We start from the raw sequence: 22088 nt of genomic DNA, 5'->3' as shown, positions 1-22088 counted from the left end.
GTTTTCTATTTTCATGGAGCGTAACAACCAAAGCTGCAACCGATTCAAAATTTTTATCAGAATGATTGCTTGCTTTTCAACTGGCTAATAAGTTAATCAATTTATTACATCTACATATTGACGAAATTAAGATCTAGTCTAGAAGCATTGTTTTGTTCTTAGATATTGAACCAGGTATGAGACAACTGCAAAAGGTACCAAGCACAAAAACATACAAAAAGCATACCTTTGGCATTTATTTTGCCCCATTTGCCTACCGCAGTATGTAAATTAGATGAAAAAATCAACAAGCACACCCCTAACTCTCAGGCCCACCAATTTAAACCTTGTTAGAATTTGCATTTGCCAAATGTCCAGCTAAAGTTGGTTTTAGTAGGTTAGTCTACTGCTTAAACTCTTTGGGACTTCTAGCCTTACTAAGTGACACAAAAATTAGAGGAATTAGCACCATTCATGGCTGCGAATAAACTGTTTATGAATGTCTCATACAAATAGTCTCTTGCATCTGACGAAGTGCACTCTGGACCATGAGAGCTTACATTTGTTAGCTGCTAAGGTGTCTTGCTTAAGGAAATCAGCCCTGAGTGCTCACTGGAAGGACAGATCCTGAAGCTGAGACTCCAGTACTTTGGCCACCTCATGAGAAGAGAAGACTCCCTGGAAAAGACCCTGATGTTGGGAAAGATGGAGGGCACAAGGAGAAGGGGACGACAGAGGACGAGGTGGTTGGACAGTGTTCTCGAAGGTACCAGCATGAGTTTGACCAAACTGGAGGAGGCAGTGGAAGATAGAAGTGCCTGGCATGCTCTGGTCCATGGGGTCACAAAGAGTCGGACACGACTAAACGACTAAACAACAACAACAAGGTGTCTTGAAATCTTGTAGTTTCACTATTCTCTTATTGTTGATATGAAGAGATGAGGATTGTTAAACACAATCCCTCATGCATCTAAACAGTTAACATCACTATTAACTCTTTCCTGAAAGAGATTAGTGAAATTGGGGGAAAGAGAGAAAGGGGAGGCCTCTATTCAGCCACCTGTGGCATTCCCATTACCCCTGACCATTAGCCAGGCAGCTGGGACTTATGGGAGTTGAAGTCCAACAGCATCTGGAGAGCCAAAGGTTCCCCATCTATTCCCCAGCAATTCTACTACATCATTAGGTAAGTGTTCTACGTGCTTAGAAACATACGCTGCGATTACACTAGTAGGATTGCAAGAAGTTTTGTAAGGAGGATGTGAAATATTGCAGAGAAAACTATGATAAGAATTATTAGTGAAGGAGTATTAAATGTAATGCAATACTGTAATACTGAAAATAATGAAAATAATGAAAATAATAATGAAAATAATGAAATGCAGATTAAGTGATAAAGACTGAAAAATCTTCAGATGCAGTTGATGCAAAACTGAGTCCAAAACATTGTTTAAGATAAGAAAGTATCTTATATGATTTTTGGGAATTATTTGTAAAAATCAATAAAAATATATTAAAAAAAAATAGAATCATACGCTGCATATACACCATGCAGTTAAAGCAATTCCCCAGAAGCCTGGGAACGACAGTCTGCTAAAGGTGCTGGGAAATATAGCTCTATGAGGAGCAAAATACAATTCCTATTATTTTTCCAGGATGGCAGGGATAGAGATGTGCTTCAAATGTATGGAATGTTGGAAGGGATCTCAAAGACCATCCAGTTCAACGCCCTTCTAATGCAGAAAGCCCACTACTCTTGCCCCCTCAATTCCAGTCATTCTTACTACAGCACTATAGATAGTCCCTGCTATCCTAATATTATAAGGAGTGGGGGCAGAGACAGCAGACACCTAGGGATGGAATTAAGGCTGTCTTGACGCATAATTTATAGGAGGAATTCAACACCATGCTCTTCTGGTCGTTCCATCAGCACAAGTATTTCTGTTTGCTAGATGGAACAATATCCCTCTATTCCCCTATTGTGCTATTCTAGGGGCTGTTTTCATCACACCTGAAGCAGATTTGGGGAAGCAAGAAGGGGCCACTCAGGAGGAAGCCCTGTTGCACTTGCTAGAGTCTTTGAGCTGGCTTCCTTAGTTGAATCTAGGCCTGTTTTCACTACATTCCACACCAGCACCTATTAGTCCCCAACCTGACCCTATATTACAGAGTACAGGGTTCTGATATGCGCAGATCCCTTGCAGTAGCAAGACAGGGATTACTTCCAGGATCACACACATTTTGCGCCAGAAGGTTTTTCTACTGCCGAAGAAAGGATGGGAGGAAAAACATTATTTGAGAAACTCCATCTTTCCTCATTAAATAACAACAACAACAATATTTGTACCCCATCTTTCTTCCAAGGACCTCAAGGTGGTTTACATAGTTCTCCTCCCCATTTTTTTACCTCACAACAACCCTGAGAGGCTGAGAGTAAGTAACTGGCCCAAGGTCACCCAGTGAGCTTCATGGCTGAGTGGGGATTTGAACTCTGGTCTCCCAAATCATAGTCTAACACTCTAACCACTACACTACAGTGGCGTACGGTACTTGCTGTGCTCACTGTGCTTATATAGTTTGGTGCTACATCACAAAATCCACAGAACGGGAAGCAGTTACATCCCAGGGGAGATAAAGGCAAATGAAAGTGCACCTGGTCACATGTATGCGGATTTTAACCAAAGGAACACAACAAGGCTGCAGTTGGTTCCCAGTTCCTTATTCAACCCAAGAGCTGCATGAGCACGACCTGGACAAGGAACTGAAGTTTACACACCTCTGCAGTCCAACATAAACTTTGAGCAACCAGAAATCACATATGCCTGTGTAAACACCAAAGGAACAAAAATTCAAAATGAAATCTGTCCTGTGCTGTAACAACTCTGCTGGTGTTAGAAATTGTGTAAGACCTGGGCAGGAGAATCCTCTTTCACAACTTCTTTAGAAATGCTGGGTTGGATCCAGGCCGCTGAGCAGCATTTAGTTCTCAATGAAACCAATGGGACTTAAACTGACCATTACTAACCTGTCCCATTTATTTCAACAGGACCTCAGTTCAGCTAGCTTATCAAACAATCCCATGGCTTGGGTTGTTTGCAAACAGTTTGGTAACCCAAATCCTTTGCAGTACAGGAAACAAGCCATTCCAAGCAATTGCCATCACACTAACAGAAGCTGAGGATAGAGATGCCATGCGCAAGTCTGTATGCCAGGGTGTGATCAGCTCCTTTTGCATGAGGGTGACTTCTGAGGGCCATGTGCCAGTGGTCAGTGGGGTGAGAGAAAAACAGTGGATGCAACAACAAACACACCTGTAATCTTTGTGCAGTAAGTTAGTTTCTATACTCATGCATGCACTCCAGCCAAACAAAACTACTCAAGAAGATGGCAAAGCAGGGGCAATGAGGGGTGTGGCTGGGGAGTGGGTGTAGCCTAGGGAGAGTGCAGTAGGTGGGGCAGAGAGGCTTGGAGAGCTGTATCTGGCCCTGGGCCTGAGGTTCCCCACACCTGGCTTCTATGCCAATTCTAAAAGCCTCTGAACAGAGATGGGTAAGCTGGGGTGTTGAGTATTAAAGGACTGCATATATATAACAGGAATAATAATAACCCAGTGGAATGGAGAACACCAGTGAAGCATTCTCACTGGTTCACAATACAAACTCTATAGGAAGGATAGGTTAGGGCATAAAAGGTTGGTGTCCTTCTGTGTGTCAAACAGACTGAAAATCCCAAAAGGGAAAGACACCTTCATAGCATCGCTGTGGGTGGCAAGACAGGTCCCAAAGTAATGATGTACTTGGAATGTACCCAAATGCCCAGGGTGATCTCAAGATGGAGAATGCTACCAAGGAGGCTTCTAAAGGAGGAAGTGCTATAGTAATGGGCAGGATGGATACGTGCATATTATGGTCTCCACTAAGAACTAAAATGTCAAGATACACTAAATGACTATGCTGCAGAACACATGGTCATAGAACCTAAAAAAGGTGAGGCAACCCTGGATTTAAACTTAAGTGGTGCCCAAGACCTGGTGGGAGATGGAAATGTTGTCAAACTTACTGGAAACAGTGACCATAGTAATCTCAAATTCAGCATTTACATATGTGGACAATTGTCAAGGAAGTCCGAGATAGGCGCATTTGACTTCAAGAGAGGAAGCTCCTTGAAAGTTGAAATGGAAAGTCAAGAGGGTCAAATCTCCCAAGAATGCAGGCAGGGGTTATTCAAAACTGCAATAACAGAAGCCAACTTTGAATGTACAGTATGTTGCAGATTAGGAAACAAAGCATCAAGGACAATAGGAAAGATACCACAAAGGATGTAAGCATGGTTAATGAGAGATGTATATAATTAGGCATGGTGTGAAAATAAGAGAGATGTGGTGTGGAAAATAAGAGAGATCCCCCTCTCATAGTGCCAGAACCCAGAGTCACAACATCATGAGAGAAGAGTTTCCAGCTAACCCACACCTTGCCTTTGGAAGCCTTGCAAGTTGCTGCAGGAGAAGTACTGTAAGCGACAGTGGGGATTCGAACCGCCGACCTTCTGATCGGCAAGTCCTAGGCTCTGTGGTTTAACCCACAGCACCACCCGCATCATGATATATCTTGCACCACAATTCTAAGGAGGTCCTTTGGGCCATATGGTGGGATATACAGTAAGTGCATTACAAAGTTTGTTTGGAGGTTCTAGCAGGGGAGTGCAGCCATCGTGTATCCTTGACCAAAGAATGGTACACGCCTTCTATCTGGGATGGTCGTCCTCTCGAATGCACAGCTTCAGGAGGGACGCACATGAAGCTGTGCGGGAGGAAGCAGACACCCGCCTAGCCAGCCAAATCAGCCAAATCAACCCTGGCAATCAATGGGGTGACAGATGTCACAGCCAGATCACACCATAATTCTAAAGAGGTCCATTGGGTCATATGGCGGGATAGAAATACATTACAAAGCTAATATCCAAGGTCCTAAGGGCACTCTGGGGCCTAATCACATGACCAATGCATGTAGCTTTTATGTGGTCATCTTCACTAATCCCCATTCAAAGGCGGCATTTAAAGCATTCTGAAATCCTGTTAATTCCACTAAGAAAATCAGTGGGGCTTGGTCCCCAATAAGGGTGCTTAAATAACTGTCTCCACTTATCTAGGAATAAACCTCATTGGACACAGTGGGACTTCTGAGTGAATGTGTGGGATAGAGCTGTATGTTTTTCCTGTTCAAAACCAACATGACTTCAGGATGCTTCACTGAAAGGTGCCCAGAGACAGTAGCACAATACTGGATTCAGTTTGCTCGTAATGGACCAGTGCAGGAAAGGGATAGTTTGCTAAGAGAAGACAGAGCTCCTCCCCGCTTCAGTTCCAAGAAAGCAGGCAACTTGTTACAAACCAAGTAAAACCTAAAAATTAAATCAAGGAACTCTTGGTCTGACAAATCATTAATTGAAAGCCTAGCTCAGGACTCCCACGCTGGAGTGGCACAACCTCGGAACCACTTCAGAATAAAGCAAGCCTCCCCTCCAGCCCCTCTCCAACAAGTGACAAGTAATAATATTAATATTAATAATAAATTTATTATTATCTGTACCCGGCCCATCTGGCTGGGTTTCCCCAGCCACTCTGGGTGGCTTCCAACACATATAATCAGGTTTACTCTGGACTGGAACAGGACAAACAGTGCGATCCTATGATCTTGTGTATGTCTACTTAGCAGTCCTATTGAGTTCATTGGGCCTAACTCCTAATTTGCTTAGTTTGCCCAATGAAATCAATGGGGCAAGTTAGTCATGACTTCACTTAAGCCTCATCGATTTCAATGGGAATGAAGTTCAAGTAACTGAGTATGGGAGCTGAGGCTGCTTCCGGAATATATTTCCAGCCAAACTCTCTCCTGTGGGTCCTGGCTTTGCTGAAGACAAAGGAAGCGTGCACAGGATTCGGGCAGGACCATCCTGAATTTCTGCTGCTACGTACTATTTTTGATACGCCAATATCATCCCCAAAAGGGGGTGGTGTGGAGAGGAGGGTCATACACACACAAACACCCCACCCCAAAATAGGTGTGTGTTGGAAGATTGACTTAAAGCAATTCATTGGATCTTGGCTTTACTAGAAGGCATGGGCGTAGCCAATGGGGGGCAGAGAGGGGGAGCTGACCCCCCATCAATAAAAATAAAAATAAATGCATAGTTAACAGGTTCTGCCCCTCTAAAAAAAGGCCTCCCCCCCACCCACAAAAATCCTGTCTACGCCCATGCTAGAAGGCAGCTTGTTTTGGCTTTCATGCGGAACCGTAATCCAGATCACTGTGTGTTCCAGTTTGAAAACGTTTCTCTCTTTATTGGAAGTTAAAAAATGATTCTGCTGAGTAAGTATATTGGAACTCAACTGGAATATGGCACAGGGAGGAAAAGAAAGCCAATAAACCCTAGTCACACTTACCTCGGAATAAGCCCCACTGGATTCAGGAGGGCTTACTTGGAAGTAGGCATGGCCAGGCCTGCCCTCCCCCCCCCCCCGCTCGCCAGCCCTTCTTCTAGGCAACCGGCACTGGCTTTTTACCTGGCTGTACTTGGCCTCGGGCTCCATGGAGCTCTTGTCCAGCCCGTTCACCGCGACGTGCTGCGCTGTGGCCGCGAAGCCGCTTCTGCTCAGGCTGCTCCATTCTTCCACCTTGGGGCTGTGATAGGGCGAGCTGTCGCTTACTGCGGGCAAAGACAGGGCAAAGGAGCGTCAGCGAGGGGCGCCGGCCTCGGATCGGGGTCCCGAGGATGCAGACTCGTGCGCAAGGGAGGGCCGGGTGCGAGGGGCATAGCCAGGGAGGGACAGGGGGGGCAGCTGTCCGCCACCCCACAATCAAGAAATTGTAAAAAGATTTTGACACATTATTATTATTATTATTTTAGCGCTTGGGGTCAAAAGAAATTTAAAACAACTGTGGCTGAGACATTTCATTCCGAATCTGCTAGACTGAGCCAGTCAGAGGATGTTGACAGGTGGATGTCCTCCCCCCCCCCCCAATAAATCCTGGCTACGCCCATGGCCGGCTGGGGTTTGCATCTCCACCAGAGACTCGGGGCCCCGCTCCTTCCTCCCCCCCCCCGCCGTGAAAACCCTCATTTACTTGCGCCTCGTTAGCCAAGGTCTCCCGGGGCAAGGGAAAGGGCGACTGACCCTAGTGCCTGACCGCCCTGACTCGGAAGCAAGTCCCGATCGCCTCTCCATGGAATCATGGCACTGTAGAGCTGGAAGGGGCCCCCCCGAGTCATCTAGTCCAGCCCGCTGCAATGCAGGAATATGCAGGTGACCCCAAATGGAACTTGTTGCTAAGTTGGTGCATCGAGGGGGCGGCAATTTTGGCTCCCTGTTCCTCATGGACGCCCTTCCTTGGGTGCTAAACCCCCCTTTTTTTGCAATCAACGGGGCTTGGAAACCTCCTTCCTAATGGAGGCGGGCTGGGGGTTTCCGTGCCATTTGTTCCCAGATCTTCATTTCCCCCAGCCTGAAACCGTTCCCCCCCCCCCTCCTTGGGAGGAAAAGTCGTGAAACTAATCAAATTTGCTTGAAATCGTTCAAATCAGTGGTATTTGTTTCTATTTAATGCGCCTAGGATTTAAGGTTTCGGGTAGTCGGAAATCAGCCGTCTCGATTACAACGGCTCTTCAAGCCCCGTGGGCAGCCCGAGACTAAAAATGTTTACTTTGAAGTAAATCCCATGACGTTTCATTCCCAACTAAATGGGTTTAGGGTTGCAGCAGCCCTGCAGCCAGGATCCCACGCACGTTGACTCGGAAGCGAGTCCCACCGAGTCCAGCGAGGCTTACTCGGGAGTAAGTTTGCCGAGGCGACACTAGTATACCGCCTCCGCTGGGTTTATATGATTTCCACAGCGGTACTTCCCAGGCGCTGGATCTCGCTCGAGCCTGGAACCTGGTTTTAAGGACTGCGGTGCCATCGCAACCGACGGGATCCACATCCCAGAGCAAGTCTGCTCCAGCGGAGGCCTCTGTTTAAATCAAGGGATTCAGCCTATTAAGCCTTAGTAAATCAGCCAAGCCAGGCGCTAGATCGCTTCTCTCACCACCATCCAACATGACCATTACCAAAGAAATAAATGGAAAAAAGGAATGAAAATGAAAGCAACAGGAGGCCCCGACTTGGGAAAACGTGGGACCTCTCTTCGCATCGCAAGCTTCTGGTGACACCTCAGTCGGTATCTGCCAGGCTTTGCCCGTCAACAAACAGCGAACGCTATTTCAAGCTGTGGTTTTAACGCAGGCTCATAATGCGCCGCGCACACCCCGCCCGTCCCGGAGTCTTCTTATTTTTCGAGGGTCTCGTTCCTTCTCTCCCTCCCCCGCAGTTAAAGTATATTCGGGGTGCGGGGGCGGCAGGCCGAGCGGAGTCCCTTGGTGCAAACCCAGCTTCCCGCCTCCTGGCTCCTTGAATGATTCCAAGAGACGGTGGACCGCCAGCTGACCTGGCGAGGAAGAGGCTTCTGAAATTGTTGAGCAACAGCGCAAACTCGGGATCACTTAACGGAGGCTATTTATTGCCTTCGCTGTGAAGAGATCCTGGTTTTGCACGGGTAAAGTACAACCACGAGGGGTTCGAGGAAGTGGCTGCAGACCTGGACACGCTCGCCTGAGACTAAGTCCCATTGGACTCAATGGCGCTTACTTCTAAGGAGACACGCGTGTAACTGCGCTGTAAGGAAGTAAATAAAACAGGCTGAAGCCAGCCCATCTCCTCCCTGCCTAGTGCGTTTCCACAGCCTGCAAGCTGGAAACTTTTGCTCCTTCTTTTAAAGTTCAAGTAACTGAAACCCCAATCCTACGGTCCGATAAACAGCTATTTATAAGTACTTATTTCTGAATAAACGTATAAAGGAGCAGGATGCACATGTCTCCCAGTAGGACTCACCGCCGAGGAATGTGTTTCCTCGGAAGTAAGCCCCTCTGTGGTCAAGCGCGCTTACTCGCCAGCAAACGTGTTTACGATTTCAGCTTTACCATGTTAGAAAGGAGAGAGCTCTGAGCTCCCACAAACCAACACTGAAAAACCTGTCTGCCTTCCTTTGCTGGAGATCGCAGTTAATGTCCCTGATACAGAGAAGCTGCGATCCTAATAATATTCTGAACCACAAGCAAGTTCCAGTGAAATCAAAGTAACACAGATATTCAGCTGAGCATAGGGGTATATTAAGTTTAAAGGGGTGGGGTAATTTTAGCTCGTAAAAGGGTATTTGCTGTGGCTGCTTCTTTTTAAAAAAATAAAAATAAATCTACGTTAATACTTCTGGAAGGAAATTTGACTGTAGTTTGACTAGAGTCTGTGTTTGACTATAGTTGTGCAAACATTAGATGCGCTAGATACATAGATACAAACACACGAATCAAAGTCTCCTCCAAACTTTTTCAGCCTGTATGGGCCTACCAAAGGAGAAAGCCATGCAAATGACCAGTAGCTTTGTCCACCAGGAAGCTAAGCTTAACTTCATACTTCACACACAAACTAATTCTCATTTAATTAATCGCAAAAGGACAAACCACCACGAACACCTGCAGAATTAATGAATTGTGTTAAATTTCCGCTTAATCTGATGGAAGGTCTTTCCTCCTAACACTTGTGACTTGTGATTTGGGTCGCCTTGTTATGTCCCTGTCCGGGACCGTATAATTCTGTTTGCCTTTTAAGTCCCATCCTAAACGCGTTTCTAGCCACCGAGTTTCCAACAGCCTGATAAACACAATTCATAAAAAGAGAGAAAAAGAAAAAAGCTACCTATTTTTGGACTTCCCCAGCCTCAAAGGCTACCACTTATAACAGAGAGAACTAGAAGTGGCCATTCATTCCAGTCACTCACTTCCATGAATAAACGGTAATCGATAATAGGCAATATATTTAATATCAGAGAATTGGGGGGGGTGTTACAGGGCAGTATGACGTCATTTTAGCACATATTCTGGTTTTACGCCTGAATCCACTTCCTCCAGAGTACCCCAATTGTATTTACTGGCTCCATGGGTGGATTGAAGTCTTACAGCGACATCGCATACCTGTCTATTAAGAGGTAAATGTCACTGAGTTCGAGACTGGGTTGAATTTAAAACGTTCAAATAAGGAACGGAAATGCATTTGGAGCGTTCCAAACAATTGGATTCCAATCTTGTTCTGCGCAGCGTTTAAGCGCCCTTGAATTAACAAGTGTTTACTTCCAAGTAGACGTATTTAAGGTACATGTGGACGGGCAGGTCTGACATTCTATTCCACCTTCCACACTGTTTTCAGCGAACCCCACCCCCTCAAACTCCAGCGCCCAGTTATTCCATCCTAACACAAAGGAAGGAAATTATTTGGGCCTAACTGGATTAAGAAAAACTCCGCAGTTGTTGAAAGTCACCCATCATCCTCTCTTGCTGACAGCCCCTGCGTAGTGATAAGTATCTTTGACATAATTATTTTCAAGGTCGATTTGATGGAATAGTGTCACATTTTACGGCAGGAGATGCATAATGAAAACTAACTCGCAAATTACTACGGAAGGTTTTTTTTTAATTATTTGTTGGAAATATTTAGCTTGCAACCTATATCCTGTTACGGATGGAGGAGGCAACCCCCACTGAGCTCAATAGGACTTACTTCAGAGTCGACGGGTACAGGATTGCACTATTTGAAAGCTGCGCGGTTGCAACCAGAAAACTGAATGTTTGCGTGTCTCTATCCTAAACTTGATTCAATATTAGAGCCTACTTCCAGATGTGACTATGATCCCCGTCTCTTTTGCCATGAAGCAAGTGCCTTTGAAATCCATGGGGCCAGCTGACTTCCTTCCAAGCAAAAACCCGTAAGCATTTAGGGGCGAGAACACTTCGATCCTAAGATAGGACTGATTGGGGGCAAGTCCCATAGATTTCAACCGAATCTTAATTCGAATCCATCAGGGAAAGCTGACAAACGCAGCGAGCCTTCGATGGGATCCACAAGCCGGTTAAGCCAGGGCATTTAGGGTGCAAACAGAACCATTTAAGCGCAAACACTTGGGGTTTTTATTTTATGAACTCCTGCCATCAAGAGGCTGTTGGAAACTCGGTGGATGCCCTAAAGGGCGAAGGAAATGCTACGGGTGCTCGGCAGGGACATAGAGGAGGCCCTCGCAACAAGGACGCGGGGGGGGGGCTCCTCTCCGGGACGAAAGAGGGGAGCCCCCAGCCGCTGGTCTCTTCCCTTCCTCGCGCTGGCGCACGTCGAAGGTTGTCTTAAAAAAGCGAGCTGTCTCTGCGAGCTCCCTGTTCTGCTGATCTCTCACTTTCCCATGAATAGGGGCTTCCTTTCCGTGTCAGCAAGGTCAGCTTATCCTATAAATCAAGGGCAAAGCGCCCTCAGAGGCAGCTCCGCAAACCGGAGCGGGGAAGGGGAAGGGGAGGGAGCGGAGGAGGCCAGGAGACGGGATGGAAAAGCCTCCTTGTCATTCAGATCCCACCCGCTTGCCCGGCTCCCTAGGTAGGAGGCCTTGGCCACTAGGGCTCTAAGAAAAGGAGGAAATACACGCCAATTCGCGTATCGCTCTCGTGCAGCAACTTCTCTTTCCCCAACACCCACCCATAGGGGCACAATTAGCATTTGCAAATCTTCCCCCCTCCCTGGAAAATGCATTGTAATTTTTTAAGGACTGGCAGCATTTATTTTCCTGCAGAAATTCCAACTGGAATCTTAAAAGTGAGCTAGGAAAAGTTAGAACCTAATGTTTAGCTATTATTATTATTATTATTATTATTATTATTATTATTATTATTATTTCTGCCCTCAGCATGCGAAGCAGTGTGATTTTTTTTAAAAAAAACCCTGAATATTTTATAAACATGGTTTTTAAATTATTTTTTTGCCAAATCATACAGCAGCCACAATCTAAATAATAGTGTTTAGTGATGAAAATAGGTAGAATTGATGAGGGGGGAGTTAGATTATCGGGAGGAGTTGACTAGATTTACAGACACTTTGGGGGGGGACTTGGCCCCATTAAAACCTATGAGACCCCCCTAGCGAGACTGTTTGTGTAGCATCACATTTTGAGATGGTGGGCAAGTATCTGATGCCGTGTGTTTAGTTTGAGTGTTTCACTGTTCGGTTCAATCGCTCTTGCCTTTTTGTAACGGCAAGGTTTCGATTTCTGGAGCAAAGTAAGGAAAAGCGAGCCGAGCAGCAGTTCTTTGGAAGGGGCTAAATGCTAGTTAAACATCGGTAGTTTCAGTTTTCTGGACCACCGCTTTGGAGGAAAACAAAGTGAAGCAGAAGAACGAAAGCAATTAGGTGACATTTGAACTTCCTGTCTGAGCAAATTTGGTCTGATTGCGAAAACTGGTGGTGGATTTGCCTGCAATTTCAAGGAGATGCCTTTCCTGTAGGATCCCTGACATGAAAGCAAACAGGCACAAAGAAGGCCTGGCAGGGGAAAAAAGCAAATATACCTGATAGCTTCTCTCTCTTTTTTGCATGCTTGCCTATTGCTTTGCTTGTGCATTATTCATCTATATCATAGGCATTTAGATTTTTAGGATATATTAAAATATGTATAATCTCACACACCATTTGCTACCTTTCTGCCAAACTGAAGGTGACATTTAAGCATTTGAGAAAGTCAGCGATAGTCTACAGAAACATAATGGCACAATAAAATTGTTTTTAGAACACCACAGGATTCTTTATCGTTTTAACACCCTCATATGTTTATATAACTATTACTACCAGGTATATAATAACAGCAAAGAGGATTGTGACACCTTAAAGGCTAACAAATTTATTATGGTATAAACTTAGGCCATATTAAATTTTTAAAAGATGTCACAAGACGGTTGCTTTTGCTGGGGCAGATTAATATGGCTAGCCATCTGAAAATAGGTTGTATTATGTTATATTTATTAAGAGGTATACTTGTAAGGCAGGAGTTACACAAACTAGGCTTTCCAATATAGTGCCATATAACATTAGCAAACATATCTTCAAATATGCAGATAGGCTTGAGTGCCATATCACAAACACATAGCTGCAGCCCAGTCTAAAAAATGAGATGCAGGATTGTTTATTGAGAAATAAATCCTACTATGCTCAATGGCACTTAATCCCAAGTAAGCATATGTAGGAATGCAGCCTAATGTGGTCTCTGAATAGGCCAATCCTGTGCATGTTTACTCATAAGCAAGTTAAACTAAGCTTAATGGAAGTTACTCCAAAGTAAATGTGCCATAGATTTAAGCAAACTGGGTTCTATTTAAATTTGGAACTAGGTAATTTAAAATAAATTGAAATTGTGTGTGTCCACACAGAAACACAACATATTTGTTTTAACGCATTTGATTTTTGTTAGCTCAAATTAGTTTGAGGTACTTTGCAAATATATACAACCCAGTCAAATAGGCTGGATACAAATAATAAAAATATTATTTCTGCTTAAATTGAAATGGGCCATTTAGGAGATATACCCAAAGCATCAGCCAAAGGTCATCTGGGAAGCTGAAATTCCCACCAAGTAAGATGAAGATTATTTCAAAGTAGATGTGCTAGCTAGAGGTTCAGGGGACTTCATCCGCAGGGGGGTTATCTGTAGCTTTTATCTTGGGCAAAGTCATCAAGGATTTCTATTTCAATTTACACCGTCGCCAAGGTAACATTGGCAGGATTTGGTACCGAGGAGATCTTCTAACTTGTAAATAGATGAACCCACCCCACTCCACATCACCCCACAAGTAGGCCCTGGGCCCTCTGGGGGAGGAGCTCAGGGGGTTCCTCCTTCGGTTTGGCTTGCCACTTCCTGCCCTAATCACCCGAGGTCTCCAGGAGCGCTTACCTTGGTCGGTGATGGACCTGATTCCTAAGATGTCGGTGACGGAGTGGGAGGAGGGCCACGTGCGAGGCATATGGACAGCGCTGTGGATGGTGGGCACCCCGGGCGGGGTGGGCACCTTGGCCCCCGCCGCCGCCGCGATGGGGCTGGGGTACGAGTAGATGTGGTTGTAAGGTAGGGCGGGCTGCGGGGCCGCCTGGTGCTGCTTGTAGGAGTCGTAGTGGCTCTGCTGCGAGAGGTTGCCGATCTTGTTGCGCAGGATGCGGCTGATGGAGCTGACCGAGGGCACGTTGTACTTGTCGCACACGCCGTCGGCCAGCAGCCGGTCTCGGATCTCCCAGGCGAAGATGCCGGGGTCCCTTTGTTTGTAGGTCCGGATATGCTTCACCACCGTGGGCGTGGTGACCCGGGGCTTGCTGCCCCCGATGGCCCCCGGTAAGATGGAGCCCGTCTCGTTGTAGCGCGCCAGGATCTTGCTGACACAGCCGTGCGAGACGCGCAGCTGCCGGCTGATGTCGCACGGCCGGATGCCCAGCTGGGCTAGTTCCACAATGCGGAGCCGGATAGCGTTGGGCAACGGGCGCCCGTTGACGAAAACCCCGCCGAGCTGGTTCACCTCCCCGAAGGCTGGCTCTGTGGGGAGAAGCACACGCACCGCACATAGGACTCGCTCGGGGGAACAAGCGCAGCCCCGACGCCCCCCCCAACCCATTTCTAGCCTGGACCCGTTTACTTGGGAGGAGGAAGCCGCCCTGTGACTGCAAGCGCGCAGCTGCATTCCCAGGGATCGGGCCGAGCGCGCCACGGAGCTGGAAGCAGATTCCGCGCAGAGCCAGGCCTCGCTTCTCCCTCGAGGTACCCCGGGTCACCGGCCTTGGCAAGAAGCGAGGCCCGCGGGAAATGGTCACAATCCTAGGCCTGCTTCCCTGGGAGTAAGGCCCCCTGAAGTGAGCGGGGCTTTCCTTCCAAGGTTTCGGCTCGGGCTGCCAAAAAAACAAAAAAACTCTTTTCGGACCGCGGTGGCCCATCCGTCCGGAGAAAATGCTATTTTTGAGGAGGGCAATCTCCTCACGAATCTCCATCCTAAAGCATCCGCCTGCAGCTCTGGAACGGGCGCAGCAGCAGCGCGGGCCGCGATCCTAAAAGACCCAGGCTTGAGAGGGAGTCACTTATGTGGAAACCACCGTTTTGCAATGAGGCGGGACGGGAGGGGGTGAGAAAGTTCGCACCGAGGCGTTACTTGGAAGCAAGTCCTGTTGAAACGGGACCCGGGCTGCAATTTCACCCACTCACCTGGGAGTAAGCCCCCTTTAGCGACAAGAGCGCTTGCTTCTGAGTAGACACAGTTAGAATTGCGCTCTTGAATGCAGATCCAGACGCGAATAAACAAAACGAAAGGGTGGTTGTCGACCACTAATTTCTGCCCCCCTTCCTGTTCCTCCCCTCTCTCTGGGGGTTTTTGTTTTTTTTTAAGAGTATGATTAAAATTATCTGGTTCAGCCTGGAAAATTTAAGTTCTGGGAAATGCTGGCGAGGCAGCGGCGAGAAGCTAGCGAGAGCTGCGGGAGCTCCTCTCCTAAGCCAGCAGCGCTTGGGACATTCCCTCAGAAATACAAGTAGCTTAAAGCTAAGGGCGAAACGCACGGAAAGAGGGCACCTCGGGGAGGAGGCGCCCGAGCTATCTGCCTCCCTCCGGGCGAGCCCCAAATTACAAGCCCAGCCTGATTAGGATCGCCCGCTGCGGCTGAGGCTGCTGATCCTTCGCGCGTCCCTCCAACTTGTAGGAACAAGAGCGAAGTCGAGAAGGCGCTGCTGCCAGCTCCTGCCTCGCCAGCCCCGCACCCTCCTGCCTTCTCCTTCCCCGGCCCAACTTACCCATGGCTCGAGTCAGGGCAACCGCGGAGCGGGAGAGACGTGTGGTGGGGGTTGCTTTTGCTTTTGCTTTTTTGGGTTTTTCAAGATCCCCCAAGGAAACGAGGCGACCGAGTGCGCCTTGGCCGGCCTGGCGCAGTGCGCGCTGGAGGAGGAGGAGGAGGAGGCCCCGGCGGCTGCCTCCGATTTCCACCACGCGAGCCGGCGACGGTGTCAAGGAAAGGAACCCCGAGGAAGTCACTTTCCTGAGACAGGAGACTTAAGTTCTGCATTTCAATCTCGCAGCAACGTGGGCTGGGCTGGGCTGGCCGGGGCGGCTCAGGCTATCACTCAGCAGGGGAACGCCCCCGCCAAGGGCGGACCTAAAGGAGAACGGGCCCTCTCATTGGCAGAGGAGGGTGACAGACATGCTCGCCCTGGAAGGGCCTTCCGTTCGCTTTCGCAGGCGGGCTTGGATCAGCACCTGGGTTCCCGGCGCAGGGGCAGCTCGCAATAGGTGCGCGATAGCTGCGCATTAGCGAGGAAACTAATGCCGGAATGTGCCAGATGCATTAATGAGACGGGTAAGCAGCTCAAGACTATATAGTTTTCATTAGAGAGGGTCCACCTTTTGCCGTCCAAAGCCTGCAGATTTTCAGTGGTTGCTAATAATGCAATTTTTTTCCTTCTACATTTGCGGGCAAAGTAATGTTTCAAAAATCAGAACGTTTCCCCTCCCACACCCCACACCCCGCACAAGAAAGTATTCTTCTTTTGTAAGAAATTGGTTATGCGTTCTAGGAAAGTGTCGATAATTTAAAAAGAGCTACGGACGTCTGTCTAAGGAAAAGTATTAATACAGTGATCAAATGGCAACAGAAAGTGGGGAGTCAGCGGGTCCCATTTTCTACACATGGAAAGAAAAAACAGTAACTTTTGAATTCGTGGCTCCATGAACGAAATTATCACATTAACGTTTACGCACTTAAATCACCCCAGCTAATATCTAGCTGCCTACACACACTTTTTTTTTCTTTGTTGAAACCCGGAACAATTAATCTAAGTGGCTTTCTATGGGAGTCGCTTCCCCTAAGTATCCTTATGACAGCACTCCGAGAAGAAAAAAATCAGCAGAGCTACAACTGCTCAAAGGCAGGCAGATCATGATGCATTGCTGGCTGGCGGGTACAATTTCCTCTAGGCATCCATAGGTCCGTAGGTACCTATTTTAAAAAAATTAAAACTGCAGGGTCCTAAAACGAGAAGGTCACTGGGCCATTAACGTTCCCCTCCTGCAAACGTTTGGCCTGTCTTTAAACGTAGCTCCGCTACGTGAAAATTTAAGTAATTTTGGAGGAAGTGAAAGAAAAGTGCTGGCCGTGCTTGTGGCGAGCTGGGCTCGGCAACACATTCGTGGATGTGAAAGGCTGTGATGTGTGTTTTGGCTGGCACCGTGGTGCTTCTGAATCGAGAGGTCTAATGTTCAGAATATTGACGCGCAGCGTAGATAACACCCGCAAAAACCTCAAGGCAGAGTTTTCTGGGCATTTTTTTTCGCCCGGTTGCTAAGCAGGAACCTTCTCCTTAACTCCCCCCTTCCCCCCCAAAAAAAAAATCACTAACGCACGTCCTTTAGGAAATGGGCCTTCTCGTGTTTTAGGATCGGGTGGCGAAGGGTTTTCTTGTCCAAGAAACACCATCGGGCCCATTAACGACTCCGTGTGAAAACACTCAGCTAGAACAGTGAAAATCTGGTCGGCGTTGCTTGCAAATGGCATCGCCGAACGGAGCTGAGCAAAGCGGTCAGGCTTTTCTTTAAAGAACGAATAAAGGCTGTTGGAAACCCAGTGCCGCATCAAACGGGGTCGTCTGGGTTTGAATTTGAGTCGAATCCCTAAACAGGAGTGTACCAAGTGGAAACCCGAGGCGAAAGAAGCTGCCTTGTGGCCAGTGTTGGTGGAAGAAAGAGCTTGTTATGGGCCGGGCCGGGTGCTTTCAAAAGCTCAGAATATCCACTGAAACCTTTGCTCTGTGCAAGAATGAATGGGGGTTTCGTGTATTCTCCGGAACGTGGTTTGAGGCCGCTTACAAACTCTTCTAAACAAAGAGATTTCTTCCGAGCGAGGACATGCAGACCTCGTGACGGAAGGCAGCCCCACACCACCGAGATGCGCGGTCACCCTTTGGCTACAAGACTTTTCCCCAGTGATAAGAGGTGTGGATCGGAGATCAGCGGGCCACAACCACCGCTTTGGGGTTAAAAAGGAGGCCAACTCTGTGGAGCGTAGACAGGGCATTCTCACGCAGGCTGACTCGTGAAACTGGCAATTATATCGCTTGAAATGTAAAAAAATAAAACTAATGGATAATGGACTCTTGGCGAAATTTAAGCAGCTTTCCAAAACAGCGCCGAAGAATTCTGGGTAACACCGAAATCTGCATAGGCTGTTGCAGCCTACTGAATATTATCAGTTAACGACAGACCTGGGCCGGCAAAAGGACTATGTTGGACTTAATTGGAATGCACACCCCGATCCGTAAACTAGTTGCCTTGAAACGCTGGGGCTGGAACATATTTTCTTCTTTTTTTCATATCCTTGTCCCTACAGTCCTAAATTCATGAGGTGGAATTAAGTCCAGTGATGATGATGATGATGATAATAATAATAATAATAATAATAATAATAATAATAATAATAATCCTGTTGTCATGTTTAGTCAATGGCAGTCACCTCAACCCTATCAAGTTGTTTCAAGCCCTGTTTGTTTCAAGGTGCCCTGTCACTGCTGTCATTTAAGATCGCAGCCGAAGTACCTCGAAATCCTAATCGTTCCCCTTTAACTTCCCTGTGTGTAGATCAGGCTGCTGATATTCCAGTGCTCCCCCTGAATTTACCCAAGAGTGAAACTCTTTCACCCACGCGCCAGTGAAGCCTCGCTAGCTGGACAAAAGATCTCCCCCAGCCCTCGTCGCGTTTATGTGGATTTTCATGACACTTCCTTCCAAGGACCCGCGAGCTCATGATCCGACCAGAGTAAATCCTGGCATTCCAGTTTAAAGGGGGAGGCGAGTCCTTGTTATTGGGACTGGAGTTTTAATCGGTAACAGCCGCTCCTAAACACTTTTATCGCGGAAGGCGGTTCAGTGGATTTTATAATGGGACTTCTTTCCAGTTGAGGTTGCAGTCCTTTATTTCAAGCAAATCGCTACGTTAATCTTCCTAAATAGGCGTGATAGGCTTGAAGTAGACAGCTTCGCCCACGACTGCACCCCTACTATGCCCAGTTACTTTGCAGGATGCCTCACATTTAACTCATTGTAATGGATGTCCTGCATCGGTCGGGGGTTGGACTAGATGCCCTTTGAGGTACCTTCCGACTGTATGATTCTATGAACTTATTTCCGAGGAAACACGCATGGGATGGCGCTGGTGAAAACACCTCACGTGCGTCGGGACCCATCTCCGATCAGCGACCCTCCGACCTGACGGCCGTTTGAACATTTGGCCCTCTGATCCCTGGCAGTTCCTGCCACCCAACCTGAACCGAGAGCCTTCTGCTGGCAGTAATGTATGAGGCTTTGTTCTAGCTTTATTAGTTTGTTTGCTTGTTACATTTGTATGCCGCCTTTCCTTCCAAGGCGCTCCAGGCGGCTTACAATGTTTCTCTTCATCTAATCCCCACAACAACCCTGTGCGGTAGATCAGGCTGAGAGGCCCAAGCTCACCCAAGTGGCCGGATGAGGATTTGAACCCTGGTCTCCCTAGTCCACACATTCCGTCCACTCTTCTGACGTCCTAGAAACGAGTCCTCCGGCCATCTCCATTCCTTTTTGCGCGTTCCGCTCTCGCCCTGGGGCGTCTTCTTTTCCCACCCAACCTGTCCGTCCATACCTTCCCGACCCCCCACCCCGACCCCCAGCCACAGCAGCTCCAACTCCGCCTCTCCCATCCATCCCTCCATCGCTGCCTGCTTCCCGGTTCCTTTTTCTCAATGTGTGTTCCTGATGTGGTCCTGTCGGAAAAGCTCGTTTACTCTGCCCGGGTCCCCAGTGGTTTAAGGATAATGTTTATCAGGAGTGAACGTGCTCAACTTGTTTCCATTGAACTGCTGAGTGTGGGCTGAAATAACAAAGGTCACATCCACAGTGAGCCGGGCGAGGGCGAGGGAGCCGAGAGGAATATGAAAACATTATAATAAACAGCAGCCTGTTGATCGCGCTGACCTGCCTGGCAAAAAGATTAATTTCAGGTACAAAATAATGAAATAATTGGAGGTAGAGAAAGAGAAAAAGAGGAGGGGGTGCAGAAGAGGAGGAAGGAGGGGGCTGGATTGGGGAGGTCGAACAGAAGGTTTCCTTTCCTGCAAATCTAATCGTGCCATAAAAACGGATGCGAAATAGTGCGCGCCTCGGAGCTCTGGGTAAACTCTTTTGCTGGGTTGCGAGGCGTCCCCGTCTGGCAACTGCGGGTTTCGGGGATTCGAATGAGAGTATCACATCCACTGATACCTCTTTTTCCTGGCTCCCCGCCACAGAGGAGCCAGGCAAGCGCTCTTGCTCAAGGCACCTCAGGCCAAAAAGGGACTGAGGAACAGAGACCGGTGGGTTGGGTTTGAACCGTACAGCTCCTGGTCCTGGCACTCAGAAAAGCCCAGACCCACCAGCGGGTGGAGAGATCAGCCGGATCCTATCCATTGTTCTCATTAACTAGGAACACTTCCATTGAACTCAGTAGGACTTGCTTGGCTAGCACTCAGGTCCTGTTTGTGAGTTTCCCACGGGCATCTGACTGGCCACTGGACTAGATGGGCGATTGATCTGATTCAGCAGGCTCTTTCTTATGTGTGTGTGTGGGTTGCAAAGTGCTCATTGCGATGAAAAAGTGCTTCAGCACTAAATGACTCTTAAATCATTATTAATATATTGAGTAGTATAATTAATTCGGTGGTGATGATGGTAGTGCTCTAGGTAGAGTTGGGAAAGAAATCAATCCCCTGCGAGAATGAACCGGCGCAGGCTCAGCGCGTAAGCAGCCAGGATGCAATCCTAAAGGCAGTTACCTAGGAACGCAATGGGGAGCTGTTTCTGAGTAAACATGGATATGATCGGGCAGCAAACCGGAGGCGTATTTAAATACGTACATTACAAGGTGATTTATTGCCCGAGTCATAACTCAGCTAAGTGGAAATGTTTGCATTTCAGCCCGTTTATTGCTCTGGCACGTTAATCCTTCCCTGATTATTCCGACAGGGATTCTCCTCCACCGCCTCGAGATTTTATTTTATTTATTTTTTGCTGAGAGGAGGCACGTTTGGGAAGAGAAATTAAATCAAATCCAACATGATCAGTCCGATCCAATGCAGAATGAGACGTGCCTTGGCAGATCCTACGGAGATTTAGGCGCCTATTGGAATAACGGCTGCAGTGCACCTAAGAGGATCGGGTGAAAAACGTTTGGGATGGGAATGTCTTAACGTAACTGGGGGTTGGGGCTTAAAAATTCCAATCACGTCGTCTCAACTGTCTACTCAGCAGACTCTACTGGACTGAGACTAGACAGGGGGTGGCTGAACGGAGGCATATGGGCGAGGGGGCAACATTTCAGCGAGTTGACATCCCCTGATTTATTAAATTGCAACGAACAGGGTGACCTGATCTAGAAATTCCAAGATCAGAAATAACGGGAGCGTGAACAGGATCCGGCATAAGAGGAAATGCGTGGCTAATTAATTCCATTGATTGATGGAAATGCTTTGGCTAAGTGTAACTAACCCATGTATTGCGACCTACTTTGAGTAGCTTGGGGTACTGTGTTTTGGCTGCTAATGTGTTGTCTACTTTAAGGCTGCGATCCAATCTACATTTTATTTATTTATTATTATATATATATATGTTCCACTTTCCCTCCAAGGAGCCATACACTTCCCGATTTTATCCCCACACAACACTTTGAAATTTAGACTTTTGCGTATTGTAGGGAGAACAGCGAGGTATCTGGGCAACCATTTCCCCTAACTGGGAGAGAAGTGGGAAGGGACAGATTGTCCACCCAAATAGACCAGAGACTTGAACCTAAGTTTCCCCCATCAAAGTCCACTGTGAGAATAGGTGTGCCCCAGTACTGGACTCAGTCTGAATGGGTTCCAATTTCAGTTCTACTTGCCAGGACAAGGGGCGTTTATCTCTCTGGCACTGTCCCCATTTGTAAAATGGGAGGCTGAAGTATTATGCACGGTTACTTAGGAGTAAGTCCACTTGAACCCTGTGGGATTTTCCTCCCGCATAGACTCGGCTGCTGCAACCCTGCCCCTGGCGCCTCGCCACACCAAGTGCAGATTGCTATGAGGTCGGACCGTAAAACTTTCGAAACCGCCGAGTGCATAGCCTGCGTTTCAAAATGGGAAGTGGTTATGATA

At 47.5% G+C, this 22088-nt stretch overlaps 1 protein-coding gene across 6 annotated transcripts in view; it reads right to left on the bottom strand.

The window, feature by feature from the left end:
- PAX9 (paired box 9) overlaps positions 1-15999 on the bottom strand; it is a 37405-nt gene extending 21406 nt beyond the window's left edge. For all 6 annotated transcript variants that reach the window (XM_083618875.1, XM_083618876.1, XM_083618877.1 and 3 more), the window contains exons 1-3: positions 15696-15999; positions 13824-14453; positions 6542-6684 (exon numbers count right to left, since the gene is read on the bottom strand). In XM_083618875.1, the coding sequence (XP_083475001.1) occupies positions 6542-6684; positions 13824-14453; positions 15696-15699 (777 nt within the window). In that variant the 5' untranslated portion in view covers positions 15700-15999. The remainder of the gene's footprint in view (positions 1-6541; positions 6685-13823; positions 14454-15695) is intronic.
- Between the last annotated feature and the right edge of the window lie 6089 nt (positions 16000-22088).

This window comes from Podarcis filfolensis (assembly GCF_964270895.1).
Source record: "Podarcis filfolensis genome assembly, chromosome: 1".
NCBI lineage: Eukaryota > Metazoa > Chordata > Lepidosauria > Squamata > Lacertidae > Podarcis > Podarcis filfolensis.
The sequence above is the reverse complement of the archived record's forward strand: the minus strand, read 5'-3'. Positions and strand labels throughout refer to the sequence as shown.